This window comes from Convolutriloba macropyga, chromosome 7 (genome assembly GCF_964194025.1).
Source record: "Convolutriloba macropyga chromosome 7, txConMacr16.3, whole genome shotgun sequence".
Lineage (NCBI taxonomy): Eukaryota > Metazoa > Xenacoelomorpha > Acoela > Convolutidae > Convolutriloba > Convolutriloba macropyga.
Window position 1 is genome coordinate 49,643,218 of NC_134474.1, and position 19,362 is coordinate 49,662,579.

Sequence of the window (19,362 nt, forward strand, 5' to 3'; positions counted from 1 at the left end):
ACATTTCAATGGCAGATTCTCTTGCTGCTGTCTCTCTTTCAAATCTACGGGCTTCAGCATCACCTCCTCCTGCTGCCGCTACTACTATTTCAGGTGCTGGATATGCTTTATTGGCCTCTGTTCTTAACTTTACTAAGAAATTCTTAACTGTGTCTGTTTTTGGATTGAACTTTTGGTTTTCTAACTTTATGATTCTAATTTCTCTCAAGTCATCCTGCGTGAATCTGTTCCTTAGAGCTGTTATACTGTCTTCAAAGACTAGTTGGGTAGCCTCTGGTAAGGTCAAGAAGTATCGCAAGGCATCTCCTTTTAAATGTAATTGCAAAAAGTTCGCTTGTTGTGCGTTTGCGATTGCTGCGACTCCGATTGCACCTGTTATTAGTTGTTCAAACTCGTTAAAATTGTCCTTTTCGGATCCGGAAAAGGGCGTGATGTTGATCTGCGCGTGTGTCATTTTGCTTTTTACCCGTTTAGATTATATACTTTTCGTTCAATCAGTCTTATTTTCGTTCTAAAGTATTAAATAGCACGCTTAACTTAACTTAATGGAGAGATTAAGGGGTTTTAAGAGATGAAAACAGTTAAGTGAGTAGCACAAGTATATCAGAAAAGAAACTACTGAAACCATTCGTTCAGAAAATAATAAAGAAGGGCTGCTTATAAGCCTATTCCTAAAGCTCCGGTCGAATCGTCAGACTTATATCGTTGAAGCCGTATGGGCCGCCGAAGTCTCACCTCTAAAGAGTGCCCCTTAGTTTAGGAAAATTCGTGGGGACCACGACCGCACAGGCCGTGTGGAAGCTGCACTCAGATAGGCAACAGCATAATGACCGAAGTCACTGTTTGATTCATTAACCTCCGGAGCTGGGCGGGGAAATAAAATAATTGTTTTTTATTTTTGTTTAAACTTTTGTTTTGCCCTCTTTTAATTAATGTTTAAGTGATGGTTTCAGTAATTTAGCTTATTCTGATGTTATCTGATAATCAGTAATGATGTTGTCAAGGTTAATATCTCTGTCAGATTGAAGTTTGTTACGAATAAGGCCAAATTTGCGAGATTTCTGATTTAAGCTTTTTGCTGTCCAATAAATTGCTACACCTTTATCATCTTTATCTAGCACATAAATTACGATGGATTTATAAGCTGAAGAGGAAAAAGCGCTTACTATCTGAGCTTGTGTTTTATTGCTGTTATGGGTGTAGTTGATGTTATTGCCTTTGATATGTTCAACAAAATTGGGGGAAGCGCGACAATTATTAAAAGCGGGGAGAATTTGTTCTTTATAAATTGACATAAATAAAGCACCAAAATTAATTTTACAAATTCATTTACTCACAATATCCTCGTTTGCAAATACTCTGTGTTGTTTTTGTCCGTTGTGGCGGCTGTGGTTGAGTTTGTTCCAGTTATTGTCCACTCAAACACTTTTGAATTATTGTTGCATTTTGTCCACAAAGACACAAACACCGTTTCCACCCATTCTTTCCTTTGTTACTGCTTTCTGCATTATTGTCTTGCTCGGAAAGGAAGTGCTGGATGCTGGTCTGGATGATTGGAGGCTCTTAAGGTAATGAAGAAAAGGCAAAAGAAGAAAGTGTCGAAAGAAAGAAAGAAAATATCGAATTTATCAAAGATTTAATCAGAATTTCGGTTCGTTAAACTGGAAAACAGTTAATAACTCCTGTCACCATGTTACGCACGTATTTATAAAGTTCTTATCCGTGGTGTTATTGATGTAAATTATGAAGATAATCTAAAGTAATTATTGCCATTTTTTCCAAGGACTTATTTTGATGTTTCACAGTGCGGTTTTTAGCAGATATATTTTTAATAAAGCTAGCTAGTGATAGCCTTTTATTGAGCGGTTCGGATGTGCGATATATCCACTAGTTGCCTTGGTTTAGAAGTATTTGTGATCCCAACATTTGTTTCTAACAAGTAGTCTCTGACTTAAAAGAAATTCCAAAAGAATTGCCAGTTCAATCTTTTATTATTTTCTCTGTTAAAATAAAGCCAAAAGTTACAATAATAGAAAGAAAGTTTTAGTTTTTTTCAACTGTTTTCTGAGTCGGTTCGCTGGTGTTCTAAAGATAGTGGGTTCCGCAAGATTGTGCCTTGAGTTGTGTTGGTCCTTCGCAAATATTTACTGATTTTCACGTAGGGCGATTTCCGGCTTTTGTACGTCTCTTGGTGTTTGTTCAGTACATATACAATTCCGTATTAGCACCTACTTTATCAGAATAATTACTTCACCAAGTACATAATCTCTCATGAAGTTATTTACTGATTATGTGAATTTATCTTCAAGAAACTCAAAAAAGTAAATATTGAGGCTTTTAGGCACTTGAAGTGTTTGCTAGTAAAACTGTCAATCTGCGGTTGTTTTTTGTAAACATAAACAAATTAAGGGCAACAGGCCTAGATGGAAATATTAGCTATAAATGGCCTTGAAACTAAATAAATATTAATTAATATCAAGCACTATTTTAAGGATATTTTAAGGAATATCATCACGAAACTATAAGGAACGAAATAGGTGCGTGACAATAACTATATGATAAACTACCCACTGGATGCTTAAAGCTAGACATTTGAAGAGACTTGTGAACTTCTAGCTTTATAACTTGTGACTGAGTATTATAGCCTTTTTAAGCTTCATCAGTTCAACTAAGAATTTGCATAATTTATATCTAATCAGATCTTACATGCTAAATTTTTTTGACTAAGTTTTTGAAAATTTCTTGTGAGATGTGCTAAAGTGTCTTAGTTATGCAATTATCTGATAAGTGCGGATAAGACGACTTTTTCAGTAATTTGTCTGCTCCTAAACTATAAAAATTATTGACCCAATGGGACATTAAGTTATATGGTTTCGTGATTCTTTTCAAGAATAAATCTGATTGGCTAAAATTGCTACATGGATACATAAATATCTTGAGTGCTGTCAAATTCATTATTTGTCAACGCTCGGTTGAAAACCGCTGGTTGTTTAAATTGAATTGAATTCACAGAAATTTTTTAAAAAGACGAAAATTTTTTCGAAATAGCATCCGACAACTGGATCAAGTGTCTTACTTATGCGTATAAAATTCGACTTACATACATTAAGAAAGGAGAGTAAGGATAAGGAGTTAATTCAGCTGTGGATTCTTGTTTAGGTCGTCATACATGGAAAAGATATGGGACCTACTGAAGACTTCATGTCTCGAATTCACTCTTCCCGATCCGAATGACCCAAGTAAACAGTCTGGGGGTCCTGGGGAGGCATCTGCCTTTTCCAGTGACATGCCAGACGGAATGAAGAAAGACAGTGAGAATCCACTGGCTGCTTCCAACAACAAAGAAGCCGGAGCATCCAAGGAAGCTAAAAAAGGTTAATTTATTGCCGAAAAAGAGAGGACTACTGTTTAAGAACCACTATTTTTGTTTCACCCAATGAGAGGGGAGTTTGTATTAATTCGCCTAATTAATGGAAATAACGAAAATCAACCGATTTTTGCGATTGGGCCAAGAGAAACATATTTGGATGGAACCGTGATTGTAGTCAACCACCACTATGAATTGTATCTCCTCCGTCTTGCATCAATTTCATTTTAATTTAACAATTTAATTGGGAAAAGAATGAAGAATTTGTAAATGGTAGCTATTTTGAAGCACAGATATTGTCTGGCTAACATTTTGCTAAATTTCAAATCAATGTACGTTGAAATCCGACAGATAAAATTGACATGGCCGAGACATGTTTAACCTCATTTTGTAATGATTTAAATTTGCCTACGAACTTAAAATGAGGTTGATGTCAGATTTCTGCTGCAAATCGTTGGCGTTATGTAGCAGGCTGTTTGTTTGCTCTTATAAGATTTTAAAAATTAAGTGTCAGCTTATTGAAAAATTTGTCGTGAAAAAAATATTTTGTTTCAGGAAAAGACGCCAAAAAGGAAAGAGGTAATTTCTACGATATTCTTACAGTACTAATTATAGACTGTTTTGCTAAACTTGTATGTGAAAAAAATTATTGTACTTGGATGGAATAACTTATGGATCACTTTTATGGATCAGCTAGCTAATTGCAAACCAGTGTATCATCCTTGCCACTACACAGCATCTATAATAGAATTATACTGTTTGTGTCTTTCCAATGGAAGTTGTATTAAAAAACTGTCAAAACTTAATGTGACGCGATTCTCAGACAAGCCAGCTTTATATTGTGCTTTTCACGTCTCAAATGAATGTTGTTATCGTCGCCTCACAGTTGTTATCGTCGAAAAAAAGTTAGTAAACTTCAAAGCGAAGCCGAGTTGCTTCACGGCTTAGTTGCTGAGGGCGTCAACAACCTTGTGGCATTACTGCAAATCAACTCTAGATGCGATAACAACAATTCAATTTAAAATTTTGAATTAAAGTACCTTTTCAAATGAAAGTACGAATGTTGGCCCCAGATTTCTCACCTCTGTTCATTGATGTGAACCAAAGTTTAAATTATGCAGCCAAGGTTAACAGTTTATTTCACCAATAAGGGACGCATATGTTGTCTCTGCAACGGTAGTTAGTTTAGTATTTCAACTTTTTTGGTTTTATCGTTTATTGATATTTAATAATTTAAATAATTCGCGCTGCCTCTGATAAAATAGGTGGCATGACCACACCCCTTCACGATGGTCACGGGAAAGGGGGTGGCGGTGGTAAGGGTGGGGGCGGGGGCATTGGCAAGCAGGCCTCCCAAGTATCCATTGCCGCCTCCGAGAACCGAATGCTGTTCGGTCAGTGTCGCCTGTTATGAACAAATAGCTATCACTCAGATCTTCTGTAGATAGAGCTCACCAGTAGTACAAAGCATAGCTGCTCATCCTTATTCAATAAATCTACATCTCTCATTGTTTCACATTGAAAATATGATAGTTTGGTGCTCGGTTCACCCTCCTATTTGAACCCAGCTCTCATTGACTTTTACTTCTTCCGATGAGAAATATAAATTCTTTCAATAGTACTAAATATAAGTTGTTGCTGTACTCCAAAGTTTAGGACATTTTGAACAACTTTGGAACTGTTCACGCAGTTTCAGACATAATTACGAGTTTTTTTTCCAAAAATTTACACAGCTGATTTAGCTAGCATGAGTTTAGTTTTTTACGATATCAGATAAAAATCATAATTTTTTGCCCTATTTCAGTCTAATCACTCATTTTTGCGGCCTATTAAAGTTTTTGTGCATAATGCTGTTCTATTGCCAGTTGCTGGTACTGATCCTTGCTCTTTTTTGTGTTCATGGGAACATATTTGAACGTTTTTTTCTATTCGTACGTTTTGAAACTATTTATTGTAATGTTCGAGTTTACAGTTACAGTATTAACGCAAAAATTTAGAGTTTGTTTTGCTCTCTGACTCTACATAGTAACTCTATGTGGTATGCTGGTGCTGAATTTTACGGTGCTCCGTCATTCTCTACATTGATATGAGGTTGTGCTTTTGGTTTGAAGCATAATTTCTTCCGTTTTCATAGTAAAAAAAGTTGCGGTGGTACTGAAAGTCGCAATCCGTAAAAACAGCCCAATATTTCTTGCCATATTTTAGCATCCCTCAGATTGTGTTTTGCGTTGATCGCTCTTGGTTCGGGTAAACTTTTGTATTAAGTTCTAGTGGTGGTTTAGCTTTTAGTTCTACTTTGACATGTTGCAAATTTTTTTTGATAATCCATTCTGGCACTTGGAAGTTCAGTTTGTGGGTTTCTGGTATCGATAGAGGGAGGAATTACACCCTCAAGTAGGGGGTTATGTCCCGCGGTCGTAAGCAGCCCAGATTCGTTCTTACAGGTGTCTGTTTAGTGGTGAAGAACCAACCCACCGTTGGACATTTCAGTTCTCCCATCACAGGGAGCTTCGACAATGCAGCTCTGATAACGTCCCTAGTTTTAAGTATAACAGCAAAATCGATACCAGAATCCTATAATTATGAATGCTTCGGTTAAGTAAGGGGGTAATGTAATTAGGGTTGAAAAGGTCGAACACCCAAGAGAGTTATAATTGTTTTAGTCTTTGCGTGTGGGTTTCGATCCACTGTCTTGCGGTTTTTTCTCAGGCTTACTTATGCGAATGAAGTTATTTCGTCATTCACTGAATCCACTTTTAATTGACAAATACTGTGCCGGCTAATCTGTTTTCTGACACCTATTTTTCAGCCAGGCTGTTCGTTTGTTGCCTGTCTGTTCTCCACTCTGATATTCAATCTGTACGTTAGCACCTCCAATGTCCTTTTCATATAGTGGTTCCGATGAAAGATGTGTCACGACAGAAATGCATCCCAAGCGTGTCCTTGTAAATATTTTCACGAGCCAATAAGAGCGAGAGCTGCTTCTTTTCTTGGCTTCTCCCATTTGATGATTTGATGGATAGATGCGTGGTTGTCTTCAGAATTGCGTCGATTCTCGCCCAGCAAATTTGTACAGTTTGCTTGCCCTGTTGTGAAACTATTTCCGAGAATAAGTCCTCCGATGAGGTCATTTTGAATTCTGTCATCCAAACTGTTTTTTTTTGTCATTCAAACTGGTAAATATTTTACACAGTAAAATATTTACAAACAAAACTAGTCAAATATGACATAGTGAGTCATCGAAGACCAATGTAAAGAGTGTACGCACAAGCTAGCATAAATGTTCACCCCAAAATTGGGGTTGGAAAAACTACCGTAATGTAAACTAAGCTCGGGTGCAAGTAGCATAGATACTTATAATAACGATAATGATAATAAAGGTAATAACAGGATATGCACTTAACAATTGAAACAAAAAATCAAGATGTAAATTCTGTTCACAGCTATGAGTAACAGATCCACGACACCCTTTGAAACAGGTTTGACCAATGAGTATTTAAAACGCGTGTCTTTTTGTTTCAAATTTGATGTGAAGTGTTTTGTTTTAGTTCGGTTTATTTTTCGAGTATTTGTTGTTTCAGCCATTTAGAGGAATTATTATTTTTTGCCATACTGTATAGCTCCTATCACAGTTAAACAGCTGTATTTTTACCGTATGGCGTGCCATAAATAGCCAGAGGAAACCATTATTTAGTGTTACAAGAAAAAGGCGTTTATTTTACATAAATTAAAAGATTAATTAAATGCATATGTTTCGTCTTGTGTCGCATGCAAGCATGATAGTGTTCTTTTGAATGAAGTCTTTTCTTTCCCCGGCTGTCCCTTTGACGAGCTGTCCATCTTACACTCTAAATAATTTATAGGTAAATTTACCTTAGTTTTGAGGTGTGCTTATAAATTTCATCCTAGTTGTACTGGAGGTCTACCTAAACATTTCAAGTGAATATACCCAAATGTTCATGAAGGATCAGGTAACGTACATGAATGCCAACAGTCGTGCAAATTTCAGGTAAATTTATCTGAATTATGGTACTTTAACCTGCACATTATTTAGAGTGTTATGTAGCACCAAATGCTAAAAAACCAGTACCATCAAAATCTACAAGGCCCATTAGTTTATTCATTCTAGCTGTTTTAAAAAGTGTTTTCTGGAAAAGGAAAACATGAACGTTGTTTTTCAATTATTTGCATAATTTCATGTGTTAATTTTTGGAAGTGTTGTTTCAGCTGAGCCGACTAAAATAGAGAAACCACAAACTGTAGTATTCGCCACTTACTACAACCCTCCTAAACTTCCCAAGACATTTGTCAAGTACAAAGACACGGTAAGCTCACAAATCATTGCATCTAAACATGTATTTAAATTAAAGATGTTCGTTTAGGTTTTCTTTAATTGTTTGCTGTTAATAAGTTCTCTAGCAAAACATAAAGCAAGACTTTAAAGTTATCAACATTTTCAAACTTCATTCCGGCAGAGTTGGATGCAGCTGAATTTTGAAAATCTGGAAATGTTTGTGTTTAATAGCCGCGAAGCGATAGCGGCTATTATTGGGGACATCGTGGTTTTTTTTTACAAGTCAAAGAATTTGAATTGTATTGGGGCGCTGTCTTTTTTTAAAAGATATGTTCACACATTTTCATGATTTTTTAAGTCAAATTGCAGTAGTGATTTTGGTCACGCCGAAACCCGATAAAGCGAGTGGTTTTGCGGCGTGAAATTTTTTCGCTCTAAATTTAAAGTAGAGTGAGAAAACGGTGTTTGAACAAAAATTCGCTCTCTCGCTAGTGGTGTTTTGTTCACATGCGGCAATTTCACTTTAATTTTTACTGTTTTTTCAATTTTTGGATCGGATTTTTTTTCTGAATGGTTTTTCCAATCCATTCATAGTTCGTTCCAGGTCTAGTTTTTTGTTAAGCAATGAAAATTCTTTGAATTGTACGTCAGGACTTGTCCTGCTATGTTTTTCATTTCGTCTTCTCCATCGATGATTCTTACGACCTGACTTCTTTGAATTTGATTTTTTAATGACTTCAGTGACTTCTACTGCCTTGACGTTAATATTTGTGTACTTGATGTCATTTGTTCTGCTTTTAGGTCCATCGCGTGACTTACCTCATTCAAAAAAATGACTTTCTGAATTGGCTTAATGAACTTTAAATTTTATGAACATTTACTAGTTAAAGATCAATAGTGTGCATCCAAGTAGTGCCAAACGTATATGCCCTAATTCTTGAGTATTGGAGTCTGGTCGATCTGTCTATCTTATTTCTTTAGTTTTTTTAATTTATGGAAGGCCAAAGCGTCTATCGCGGCTATTTTCCGGCAACCTGCCGGCTATGTTTTTCAATTCGATTGCTTTTAATTAGAGAGCAGAAGGTACACTTGTTAAAACAAGAGAATCGTTATTAGTTTGTCAAATCAGCGAGACATTGAATCAGACTTTTTGCGGATTTGATTTATTACGCTTTATAAAGCCCGTTTCAAAAGGCAACGAGGCTCTTAAGACAATTAATAAGCGTTGATACATCAATTGAGGTTATTTAACTTTTTGATTATGGCCAAATGGATAGTATGTGGGTTATTTTGGTTCCAAATTTAATTCTTCACCCAAAAATTAGTTTAAAAACCATTTGTAATGATCTCTTTGTAAACATTTCAATTAAGATGGTGTTTCTTTGAAGACACGTTGACTTTGATCGGGGCTTATTTTTCCGACATACATACAGTATGTCGGAAAACTAAGCCCCGAAAACTAAAATAAACGGGGACGTTGATGATCAGAACTATTCTTTAGGTTAATGCTGTGAACCGGAATAGGAGCAAGAAGGCGATGTCTGCTTTCCTTTTTAACACACTCAATGAGAGAAGAGCTAAAAATAGTAAATATAGAACAACTGCCAACCTTCTTTTTCTACTTTTTGTGCACAAAGGTGGGGTCAGCCCGAATTGGGCACGCTTTGTTGTACCTTGTTATTGTCGCGTATTTGGTGCAAAATTTTTCGACTCAAACCGAGTACTGTGCATATTCGAAAAATGTATGATCTTGAAAATGATTTTTTATTTGTGTTTGTGATTAGTCGGACACAGCAGAGACACTGCGTACAGTTGGTCTGTCCCATTCGCTCCCTCATCCTCTCCTAATAACGAGAACCAGAAGTTGTCCCCTGGTCGCACCCCCTATCCCCCCTCCGGAGCCAGCCTGGAAACTAATCCGGCAGCCCAGGAAGAAGAATCTTCACAATGTTACTGATCAACCCCCAGGTACAAACAATCGATATGCTATTCTTTGTTATTAGAATTTTCGCAGTAGTTTTTTCAATCGAAAATGGACTAATACATTTTTCACATTGAATGGTATCACAGCCCAATTTTGTTGCTTTTAACTGATCATCACAAAAGAAGCTAACATTTAAGCAGAGCTACATAGTATACTCCGACTACTGAAGCTCTGGAAGTGGTTTTTGCGGCGCATATTGTTTTCAGTGCACAATTTGAGTGCAAATTGTCTAGCTGTTTTGGCTCGTCAGTTCATTAGGTTGCATTAATTATAAACGTCACTCCAGCACAATGAACACCTTTTCAGTTTCGCTTTAACAAAAAAACATGGCAGGCCCAATCCTGATCTATAATCCAAAGAATTGATTTAACTAATCACCTTAAAATTTACACTTTTGCAGCAACATCAAATTAAGACAGTCAAAGCCAGTGACCCTATATGCGCCAAATTGCCCAAAAAACTAAAAACCATTAGAAAATACCACTGCTATGAACTCAAACCATTAATTAGGTTCAGTTATGCCTCTTGTGCAACATATGCGACCCTCAGTTAATTATTCATAGTGATAAAATAACAGAATTAATAAAGTAGAATCGTGTTCAATAATAATTTATGACAACAAATAGTGTCGAAGTCATAAAAAGCATTAGCTGCCCGTTGATAAACTCAAGCAGTTGCAAATATAGGCAATTAGATCTCATTTGTGTCCTTCATTTTATTAGCATTTTATAGAAAAGACACTGAAAGCAGACGCCAATTTGACGCACGCGAAAAAAAAACATTCCCTCTCAAAAACCGATAGTTTGTTCAAACATCAATTTCTCACCCCACTTCAAAGAAAGTTCGAAAAAAAGCCACGCCTCAAACTTACTGGTCTCTTTCGTTCCCTTTTACCCTTTTACTACTTCAGCGTGAAATTACAACTCTAATTTGACCTCTCAATTAGCTGAAAAAGCAGAACTAGCCTAATTGTTCTGATAAACTTATTAAACAATTTCAGAGATGCTAAATGGAGATGTTGAAGCCGGCACCAAGGCTAGTACTGATGAGATATTTGACGTAGAAGAAGCCATTACCGGCAACATTGAACCACCTAGTCTTCGCTATCAGGATCACACTCCTTCAACACTTACCAAACCGTAAGACACGAAACGAGCTTTCAGTGCCCTCAGTCCAATTATAGACGATGATAATGAGATGATGAAGAAAATTGAGAAAGGTATCGAAAAATCATTGCAAACATTATCCCTACTATCCTGTCAACTATCCAAGAAGCCCTGCAAACTAACATCAGAAAGATGATTGAAGAATCCATTGCAGCTGCGAAGGATGAAGTGCGTGGAGAAGTCATGGTTGACCTAGAATTCCGAGAAAGGAGCTGTAATCTCAAAACTCTATCAGAGACAGAAGAGCTAGATACGTATAACAGAAGAGACAACATACGAATCACAGGAATTGAAGAGCAGAATGGACAAGCGTTTGCCGGTTGTACTACGAAAACCGTTGTCGAGATTGGAAGGGCCATTGATTGTGGGGTTCAGTTGGCGTCTACCATCGAGAGGACAAGGACCAAGGCCAATTATTGTGAGATTCAGTCGGCGTATTGCAAAAGTTAACATATTGAGACAAAAGAAAAATTTGGCGGAATCCGAAAACCTGAAGGCTATTCGTACTATGGATTATCTCAATGTACCGCGTAATAAGTTCCGTGGGCTGATGAGAAGTGATGACCGACCGACTGGAAAATGATTACGCCAGAGAAGTTACCGTATTTTTTAGCATGAAGGCTCACCAAAGAAGTTACAAAGCAACTTCTATCTATGAAACTGGGCTCTTTTTGAAGTATTTTTTGGCGAAGTGGAACAAGGTTTCAACAAATACTGTCAATAGCAGCCATAAATTGTTCTCAGTGATGTTAATGTTGATAACCTTAACGAAATTTCTTCTAATACCACATCTTAATGTTTTTCTACAATCTACGTCCTTCATGTCAATGTGCAATCACTTAAAAAACTCAACTAAATTGGAAGCACTGGTATACAGCCTTGAGTCTCAGTAATTTGTTTAAGTGAAACATGGCTTCACAAAGATGATGACCCGTGGTTTTTTTTGATAAAAGGATATAATCAGTTTTCCTCCAAGACTTGTGACTCTAGGGCAGGTGATGTAATGATCCAAATCAGAGATATCTCCGTGATAAAAGCGAGTACAGTAGGCCTCGAAGAAGCAACTTTGGTGCACCTTTGAAATGAGGATTTTCACTTCACAGTCATGTGTTGCTACAATCCACCGCGTTTTGGTGATGATCACTTTAGCAGTATTTCGGTGAAAGTTATTGCGTCTGTAATTACACCACTTCTCATTAAATTGATTAATATGTCATTCAGACAAGTTAGTTTTCCGAGTGATTTAAGAAGGCCAAAGGTAATACCAATCCACAAATCTTGCTTGAAATTTGATGAAAACAATTACAGGCCCATTTCTCTTCTGGTGGTCTTCAGTAAAATGTTTGAAAGGGTCATATGTAACCGTTTATATTACTATTTTGAAAAGTTTAATTTATTCTATAGCAAACAATTCGGATTTCAAGAAACATAGTTGTATAGACGCATTGGCAGAGTTGACAGAGAGGCAAAGACATAAAAAACAATGCATCTATTATTTTTTTTCTTGATTTAAAGAAGGTATTTGACACTCTTGATCATGAAATACTATTGAAAAAATTGCTTCGCTATGGGATTCGTGGAAATGCCTTTAAATGGTTCAGAAGTTATTTATCTAACAGAGTGCAAAAGTTTGAATTACAGGGCTACATATCTGGCTGCGTGAAGCGTTATGTGGCGTTCATCAAGGGTCGGTTCTTGGCCCTCTTTTCTCTCTTATTTACATAAATGACCTGCCATTGTGCAGCGACTCCGTTGACGTGTTTCTTTTTGCAGATGAAACGAATCTCCTCTCTGGCTTGGAGTTGACACCCCTTAGTATTGCAAAGGACCTAAATTCTAAGACAAATTGGCTGAACGCCAATGAACTAGTTCTTAATGTAAATAATATCATTCGTATGAACATAGGAAACAGTGTTTCCAATAATGTCCCCTTTTACCTTAATAGTTGTATTGTGCAATGTAAACCTGTGTGTAAGTATTTAGGAATAATACTGGATTCTTAGCTATCTTTTGTTTCTCTCCTAGACTACGTTATGAAAAGGTTAGGAAACCAATGTGGGATAATTTCGAAGCTTCGACATTTTGTTCCCAACAAGGATCTCAAGCTTTACTATAACTCTAGTGTCAAATCAATTATTCAATATGGAGTCTTGGTTTATGGGTGCTGCTGCTCCTCCACGCTCTTGCGCATTTTGCAAATACAAAAGGAAATCTTGAAACTGATACATTTCTTGAAAAAAAGATCATTCGTACGATTTTTTCGAAAAGCATAAGGTGCTGTGTTTTTGAACTACATATATATGAGGTCCTTAAGTTTGTCTTGCGCTCCATTAATGGGCAGCACTGTGAGTAATATTTAAACTTTTTGGTCGAATGTGAAGCGAATAGTCATTCCACCAGAAGATTAAACAAACCTGTTCTAAAGATTAAATTATGTAGAACCAAACTGAAGAGAAACTCTATATACTTCAGATCCGCAAGATTCAATACAATACACTTATTTCAGCAGATATACTACCAGAAAATGTCGAAAGCTTGTCTGCCATTCAAGTCAGTGCTTTTGTTCATCCCATCTTTTGGGATAGTTTTTCAATCGGAAATATTATCCTGATCAACTGTGTTTTTGGTTGGTATTGTAGCAAATGCTCCTTTTTACCATCGATAAATGTGTCTTGTAAAAAGAGACTCCTTGCCTTCATGCTACAGGATGTTCAAAATAGGATTACCTTTATTGTGTAAAAGTTCGACCCCCCGGAACTTTCTAGTTTTCGATATATATATAGCCATTTTTGTGATCTTTTTGCTTTTTCCACTGAAAAAAAACTTCTTCCATTGAAGAAAAAATTTTTAAAAAATCTTTTTATTAGATTTTTTCTCTCGTGACATCGAAAACTCAGGGCAGGTCAGAATGCTGCAGTTAAAACTGCAGGGTTTACTAGGAAAAAGGTGTTGAAAAATTTCAAAGAAGAATAAAAATTGTTTTTGATCTCGATTGGTGCATATCTCTTAGGGTAGGTGTTTGGTAGGCCCCAGGGCCTCGTTGCCTGTCCTCTCTAGGTTATTAGTTGCTAGCGTTATTCCTTGCAGAGTCATCTAAACTGACTTTAGTTTTTTGTTGCTGTGTAAATATCTTTCCTGGAGAATTATATTCTTTCTTCCTTTCTTTCTTTAAAAAGTTGACAGGTCTAAAACAAAGAGACCCAACCAATACAATCCAAATACATTGGATTGCAATAAATGAAAGCGCTTATCACAGTTTGAAGATATACCTCGCGAGGTCAAAATTTTTGAGTAAATATGTACGTCTCTGAGTGCTAATGGCTAGCTTAAGTGTCTCTAGGCTAGCTAAAGGGTTCGGGAGTTCTGATTTCTACTAAGCTAAATTCTAAGTTGTTTATTGGTGCTGTGTATAGCCAACTAAATAGTTGTGCGTTTTTAGCATGAAGTAACTTTATGAAATTTTATTGCGTGCATTTTGATTTTCAGCTTTTCAAACGATGATAGAACTCCACACTCGATCTGAGCATTTTTTCCTCTGTTTGTGCGGTGGCACGCACGTTCATTCTCCTCACGCAGATACTAATGGTACTAGCATCAATGGTTTGCAGTGCATTAAGTTCACAGTGTGCTGAAGTTGCTGTGAAGCCATAAATCCAAGGTGAAAAGGTCGATATTTGAGCCCAAAGTGTTTTTGTCCGGTTTTGTGAGTTTAGTTGCCAAATTGCTCTTTACTCTGAGACAGTCGCAGTTTATATAGGTTTTGTGCATCTGAAAACGTTTTAAGTGTTCTTTTCGAGTTGCTAGTGTTTGCAATCCCAAATTTAACACCCAAAGTCATTGCGAATTTTGCAAAACTTTTCACGTCTTTTGTTAATTTTAGTTAATTTAAGTTAATTTTTGGTGCGTTTAGCTTTTTAAAACCTTTTAAAATCCTAAATTAGGGCTTTTTTGTTTTTAGTTACAGAATAATGCAAAATTCCGTATATTTTTTAAGCCTTTTCTGGTGCATTCCTTAGAAGAAACACTGTCAAGTTTGTAATTTTTTCTTGTTCTATCTTTGTTGTTTTGATCACCGTTGAGGTTGAAGGGATCAAATGTGGCTACTTTTGGGCTCTCTGCAGGTTATGGTATGTACAGTTGAATGGTGACAATGAATAGTGTTGCCAAGTGTTGTGTTGTGTGTTTAGAAGAGGATAAGAGTAGACCCGAGATGTGGGTAGAGATTTCTTCTCCCTATCTCAACTACAAACTAACTCCCACTACTCTTCCACAAGAGGCCACGTTAGTTCCACTCTCTTATTAACTTGTATTACCAATTCACTCCAAATTTATCTCTCATTTTATTAGTGTACACCATTTCAAATCTTGCCAGGTTGATTAATTGCACCAGCAGTCAAATAAATGATCTATCAAAAAACTAGCCCGGGGTCTAATGTGCCGAATTACACCATATTGTGAAGTGTAACCAATTCACAAAATAATTGAGTTTCGGTGCGTTTTTAGTACTGATCTAGTTCACTTTCTTCATCATTTCACATCATTATGAACGACACAGCTGAACAAATTAAACCTTGTGCCGTTATACAGCACTGTAAGAATAAGCTTGGCTTTTTTGAAGGAAAAAGAAACTTTGAGGACAAAGATGGAATTTTCTGGCGCATATTTAATGAAACTGGAAATGGGGAAAAATATACTTTTAAATGTATTTCCTTAACGTATGCACTCATTTAACCTTACAATAATCTAATAAATGAAGTTTTGAAGGGCAGTATTGAAGACAATTTGTCCCGTTGTCTCTTTAAAATTGATGTTTGTTAAAGTTTGTTTATGTTGAGTACCTGAAAAAATTAATTCTTTCTTTCTTTTTACAGCGGACGTCGCAGTGCCAGTCGCAGCAGAGAAGGAAGTCGCCCTTCCACAGCCCCGCCTGTCGAGGAAGTGGACGAAAACCCTGCTCCTGCATCAGCGCCATCCCAACCAGCAGACCAGGGTTCGGGTCCGACTGGAACCATACCTCTTGGTGGCTTACAACCCGTACCACCCAGTCAGCCGAAACCTCAGTCAAAAGGTTATCAAGGGGAAATTAAAACAAAGTTTGAATCAAAATTGTTCTACCAATTTTTGCGGTTCGCTTAGATCAGAAATTTTTGAAGGAGATAATTTTTGAAAGTTTCCAGGGACAAACCTTTTGGCACAAGAATGAATCGTGTGAAAAGTGGTAGTCTTGCTATCTGACTCTGGTTTTGCTAACTAGTGGTAGTCTTGCTAACTAATCTGTGTCTCTGGTTTAGGTGACAGAATCTAGTAAACATTTTACTTTGAAGGCACATTTTTGCCGTGAAATCTTTTCTTACAGTTTTCATCTGAAGTTGGCCAAGTTTTCTCCTTTAAACCGAATGAAACTAATTGGGCAATTGGCTCCAAGATCTTGCGAATGAGTTCATTGGAATCCTCATTGTTGACTAAAATATGTCGGCTTAAACATAGACATCGAATTTTTTTCCCGACAATGTTGTAAAAACCCGATGGCGTGGGTCCTTATTAAAACAAGGTCTTTGTAGACTCTATTGTCTGCTGTTGCATATCTCGATGTCTCATATTACCTATATGACATACCTATATGATGTCACATACAGCAAAAGAAAAACTTGCGAAATCATTAAGAAGAGTGGCAATAGAAATGAACAAGGCGGCTCGGTAATGAGCGATGGCACATAAGGTTTTGACCCCGCCCATCCACAATTTTGGCATAATTGTCTACCAAATGAGGAACAGATAAAAAAACCCAAAAACGCCCAAGTATTTTTCAAAAAAATTGTGTAGGAACGATAAGACAGCCTTCAAATGAAATAACTCCGTGGAGTAAAAATTGAATCATTAGAATGCTGTGATATGCCGATATTAAGAAAGCGAGTCAAGACGAATAGCAAAATCAAACAACAACAACAAACATTAATTACATCGAAATATTTATGTCCGTTTAAAAAAAAGATAATAACAAAGTCAACAGACCGTCAGATAAACCAAAAACTAAACGAAATAACTTATAAAGCACCAGAAAAGATATGGACCAGTAACTAAAAAGGTTTGGTAACAATTAGACAAAAAATAACAAAAACAGTAAAGTTAAATCGTTCGCATATTTTTTAAAACAATTAACTTCAAATTAATGGAAACCATTAGAAATCAAGTAAAATATCCCAAAGGTTTACTACTACCACTGCTTCTATAGAAGGGCATTAGGACCTGTCTTTATTCATTTTTTTGAGCTGCTGAAAAGAACAACAAAAAAAACAACACACAAAAATTCAATTGAAACTTGCCAGAAAACGCTGTCAATACCGTCAAATATGTCCGTTTTAAAAAACAAAACTTAATAACAAAAAATCAGTTATTTTTTTTTGCTAGGAAACGCTTTCGAAACCGTAAAGCCATACTTTGGCCCTCAAAATATATTCGACTGCACCTTCTTCAAACACCGATAATGTAGTATGTGGCCATTTATTAGTGAGACTAGGTAGCAAGTAGATAAAAAAGAGAAAAGGGCAAAAATATGTAATTTTTCGAAACAAAATGTATCATTTTTTTCGAAACAAAATTATATCCAAAGTCATGAAAGAGAATAATTACAAAGCGAAATATTTAAATAGGGTTGTTTATCCATCCAAAGGAAGCTTTTGAGCCCTGCAATTATGTCTTGCGTCTACATAAAGAACGTCAAATACGACAAAATTCAAATTTATTTACTTTTTTGTGAAAAACCGGTGTCGAAGTCAGAAAGGTCATAACGCATTCTTTGAAAAAATAGATTTTGGGACGTCAATCCCTTTTGATACCCAGAATGTCATTTTTCACCTATAATTAACGAGATCAGGTAACAAAATGAAAAATGAAAAGAACAAATTTGCGAAGTTAAAAAGTTTTTTTAGTTTTGGAAAAAAACGATTGTTTTCAAAGTAATGAAAGCCGTCAGCTATCTACTAAAATCAGAATATCGGCTCTTCTATTCATCCATGAAAAGTCAGTGAAAACTATCACTTTACGGGAAATTTCATACGACCGAATTGACAAAGTAAAAATGACAGATAAAGACAAAATTAAAAAATTCAATTAATTTCTTCAAGAAAAGTGTCGAGGCCGTTAAAACGATAATCTATATCTTTCAGGATTTTAGTATGTTCAATTGTGCTTTATTTTGAACGCTAATAATATCATATGAGAACTGTCAATAATGTGATAATGTGACTAGAAAACGTGAAAAACTGGCAAATATCTCTAAACAAAAATAATCTAAAATCGAGTAGTATCAAAGCCAGAAAACAATAACTTCAGGCTTAAAACCGCAATCAAGACTAAACTTTAAATCAGTAGAATGAAGAAGCATTTTTTCTTTGCTGACACTAAGCTACAAGTTGATCAAATTAAGAAAAAAATAGAGGAAAAGTTCATTAAGCCATTATTTATTTAAAAATCAACTATTTTTAAAAGTCGAAACAATCATAAACTTTCAAGTAAAAAACTAAATGCATTAGCTTGGAGCTGCTTAGAAGGCCAATTGGACCTATCACTCCTGAGCTTTGATTTGATATGTTCTGTTCTTTATTATTTAAAAAGGTATTTTTTCGGTATTAAAAAGGTATGTTGTAGATATAGATAATTTGTTAGTTGAAAACTCAAAAATAATTTTTGTATTTTTGATTATCAACGAGTAAAGTTAGCAAAAAAACGGCAAAGTTTTAGTTACAGAGAACTCTCAGCGGAATTTGAAGTATGAATAGCCCCCTTCTGAGTCTAAAAAGATTGTATTAGTGTTGTTTGGGGCGTACTGCAGGCAAATTTAATCAAAGTGGACTAAAGTAGCTTATTTTGTGCTGTTTTTGATGAAAAAGGCTGAACTTTGAAATATTTATCCAGAGTTTTTGACCAAAAAAATTAAATCAGAATAATCAACAATGCTTGTTTGTCTTTAAAAATAAAATCAACGACACTATTCTTAAAAATTTTAACAAGTTTTAGCAAAATTGACGAAAATTTAGGCAAAAATTTCGGGAAACGTGAATAAAAACAACGTGAATTCACTCTACTTTTCTCAGAAGTTTAAACCTCTATTACTCCCTGTAGAAAAGGGAAACTAAAAAAATCTTTTAATTCCATATTCTACGCTGGACGAGCTTTCTAACGATACCAGTCTCAACTCTCTACGATGAATATATCGATCGGCGAAAATTGACTGAACAAAAAAAAACCCGTTTGAGTATATAGATCCTCCCCCCTCAAGAGGGGTCGGAACAACAAATCTTATTGTGGAAACAATATAAAATCGAAAGAAAAACTAAGATGACTTGGGGTTAAATTAGCATTACCTATCAATATAAGGTTAAACAGATATTACAAAAGATGGCTACTGGTATTAAATTGTTGAATAATATCAAGGATCTATTTCATGTTAAAACTAGAGTTTTATCGATGAATGATTTGGTCATTGGCCTTCTCCAATACTCAGCAATTTATATAGTTGTGATTACTGACCATCTGTAGATTATAAAATGAT

At 35.9% G+C, this 19,362-nt stretch overlaps 1 protein-coding gene across 1 annotated transcript in view; it reads left to right on the forward strand.

Annotated features, from left to right (window-relative positions):
* The window catches only part of LOC142343099 (androglobin-like), a 307,512-nt gene that overhangs the window by 52,380 nt on the left and 235,770 nt on the right, over positions 1–19,362 (forward strand). The window contains 7 exon segments of the mRNA XM_075394786.1: positions 3,160–3,374; positions 3,923–3,946; positions 6,811–6,846; positions 7,595–7,692; positions 9,446–9,629; positions 14,999–15,092; positions 15,683–15,879. Coding sequence (XP_075250901.1) covers positions 3,160–3,374; positions 3,923–3,946; positions 6,811–6,846; positions 7,595–7,692; positions 9,446–9,629; positions 14,999–15,092; positions 15,683–15,879 — 848 coding nt within the window.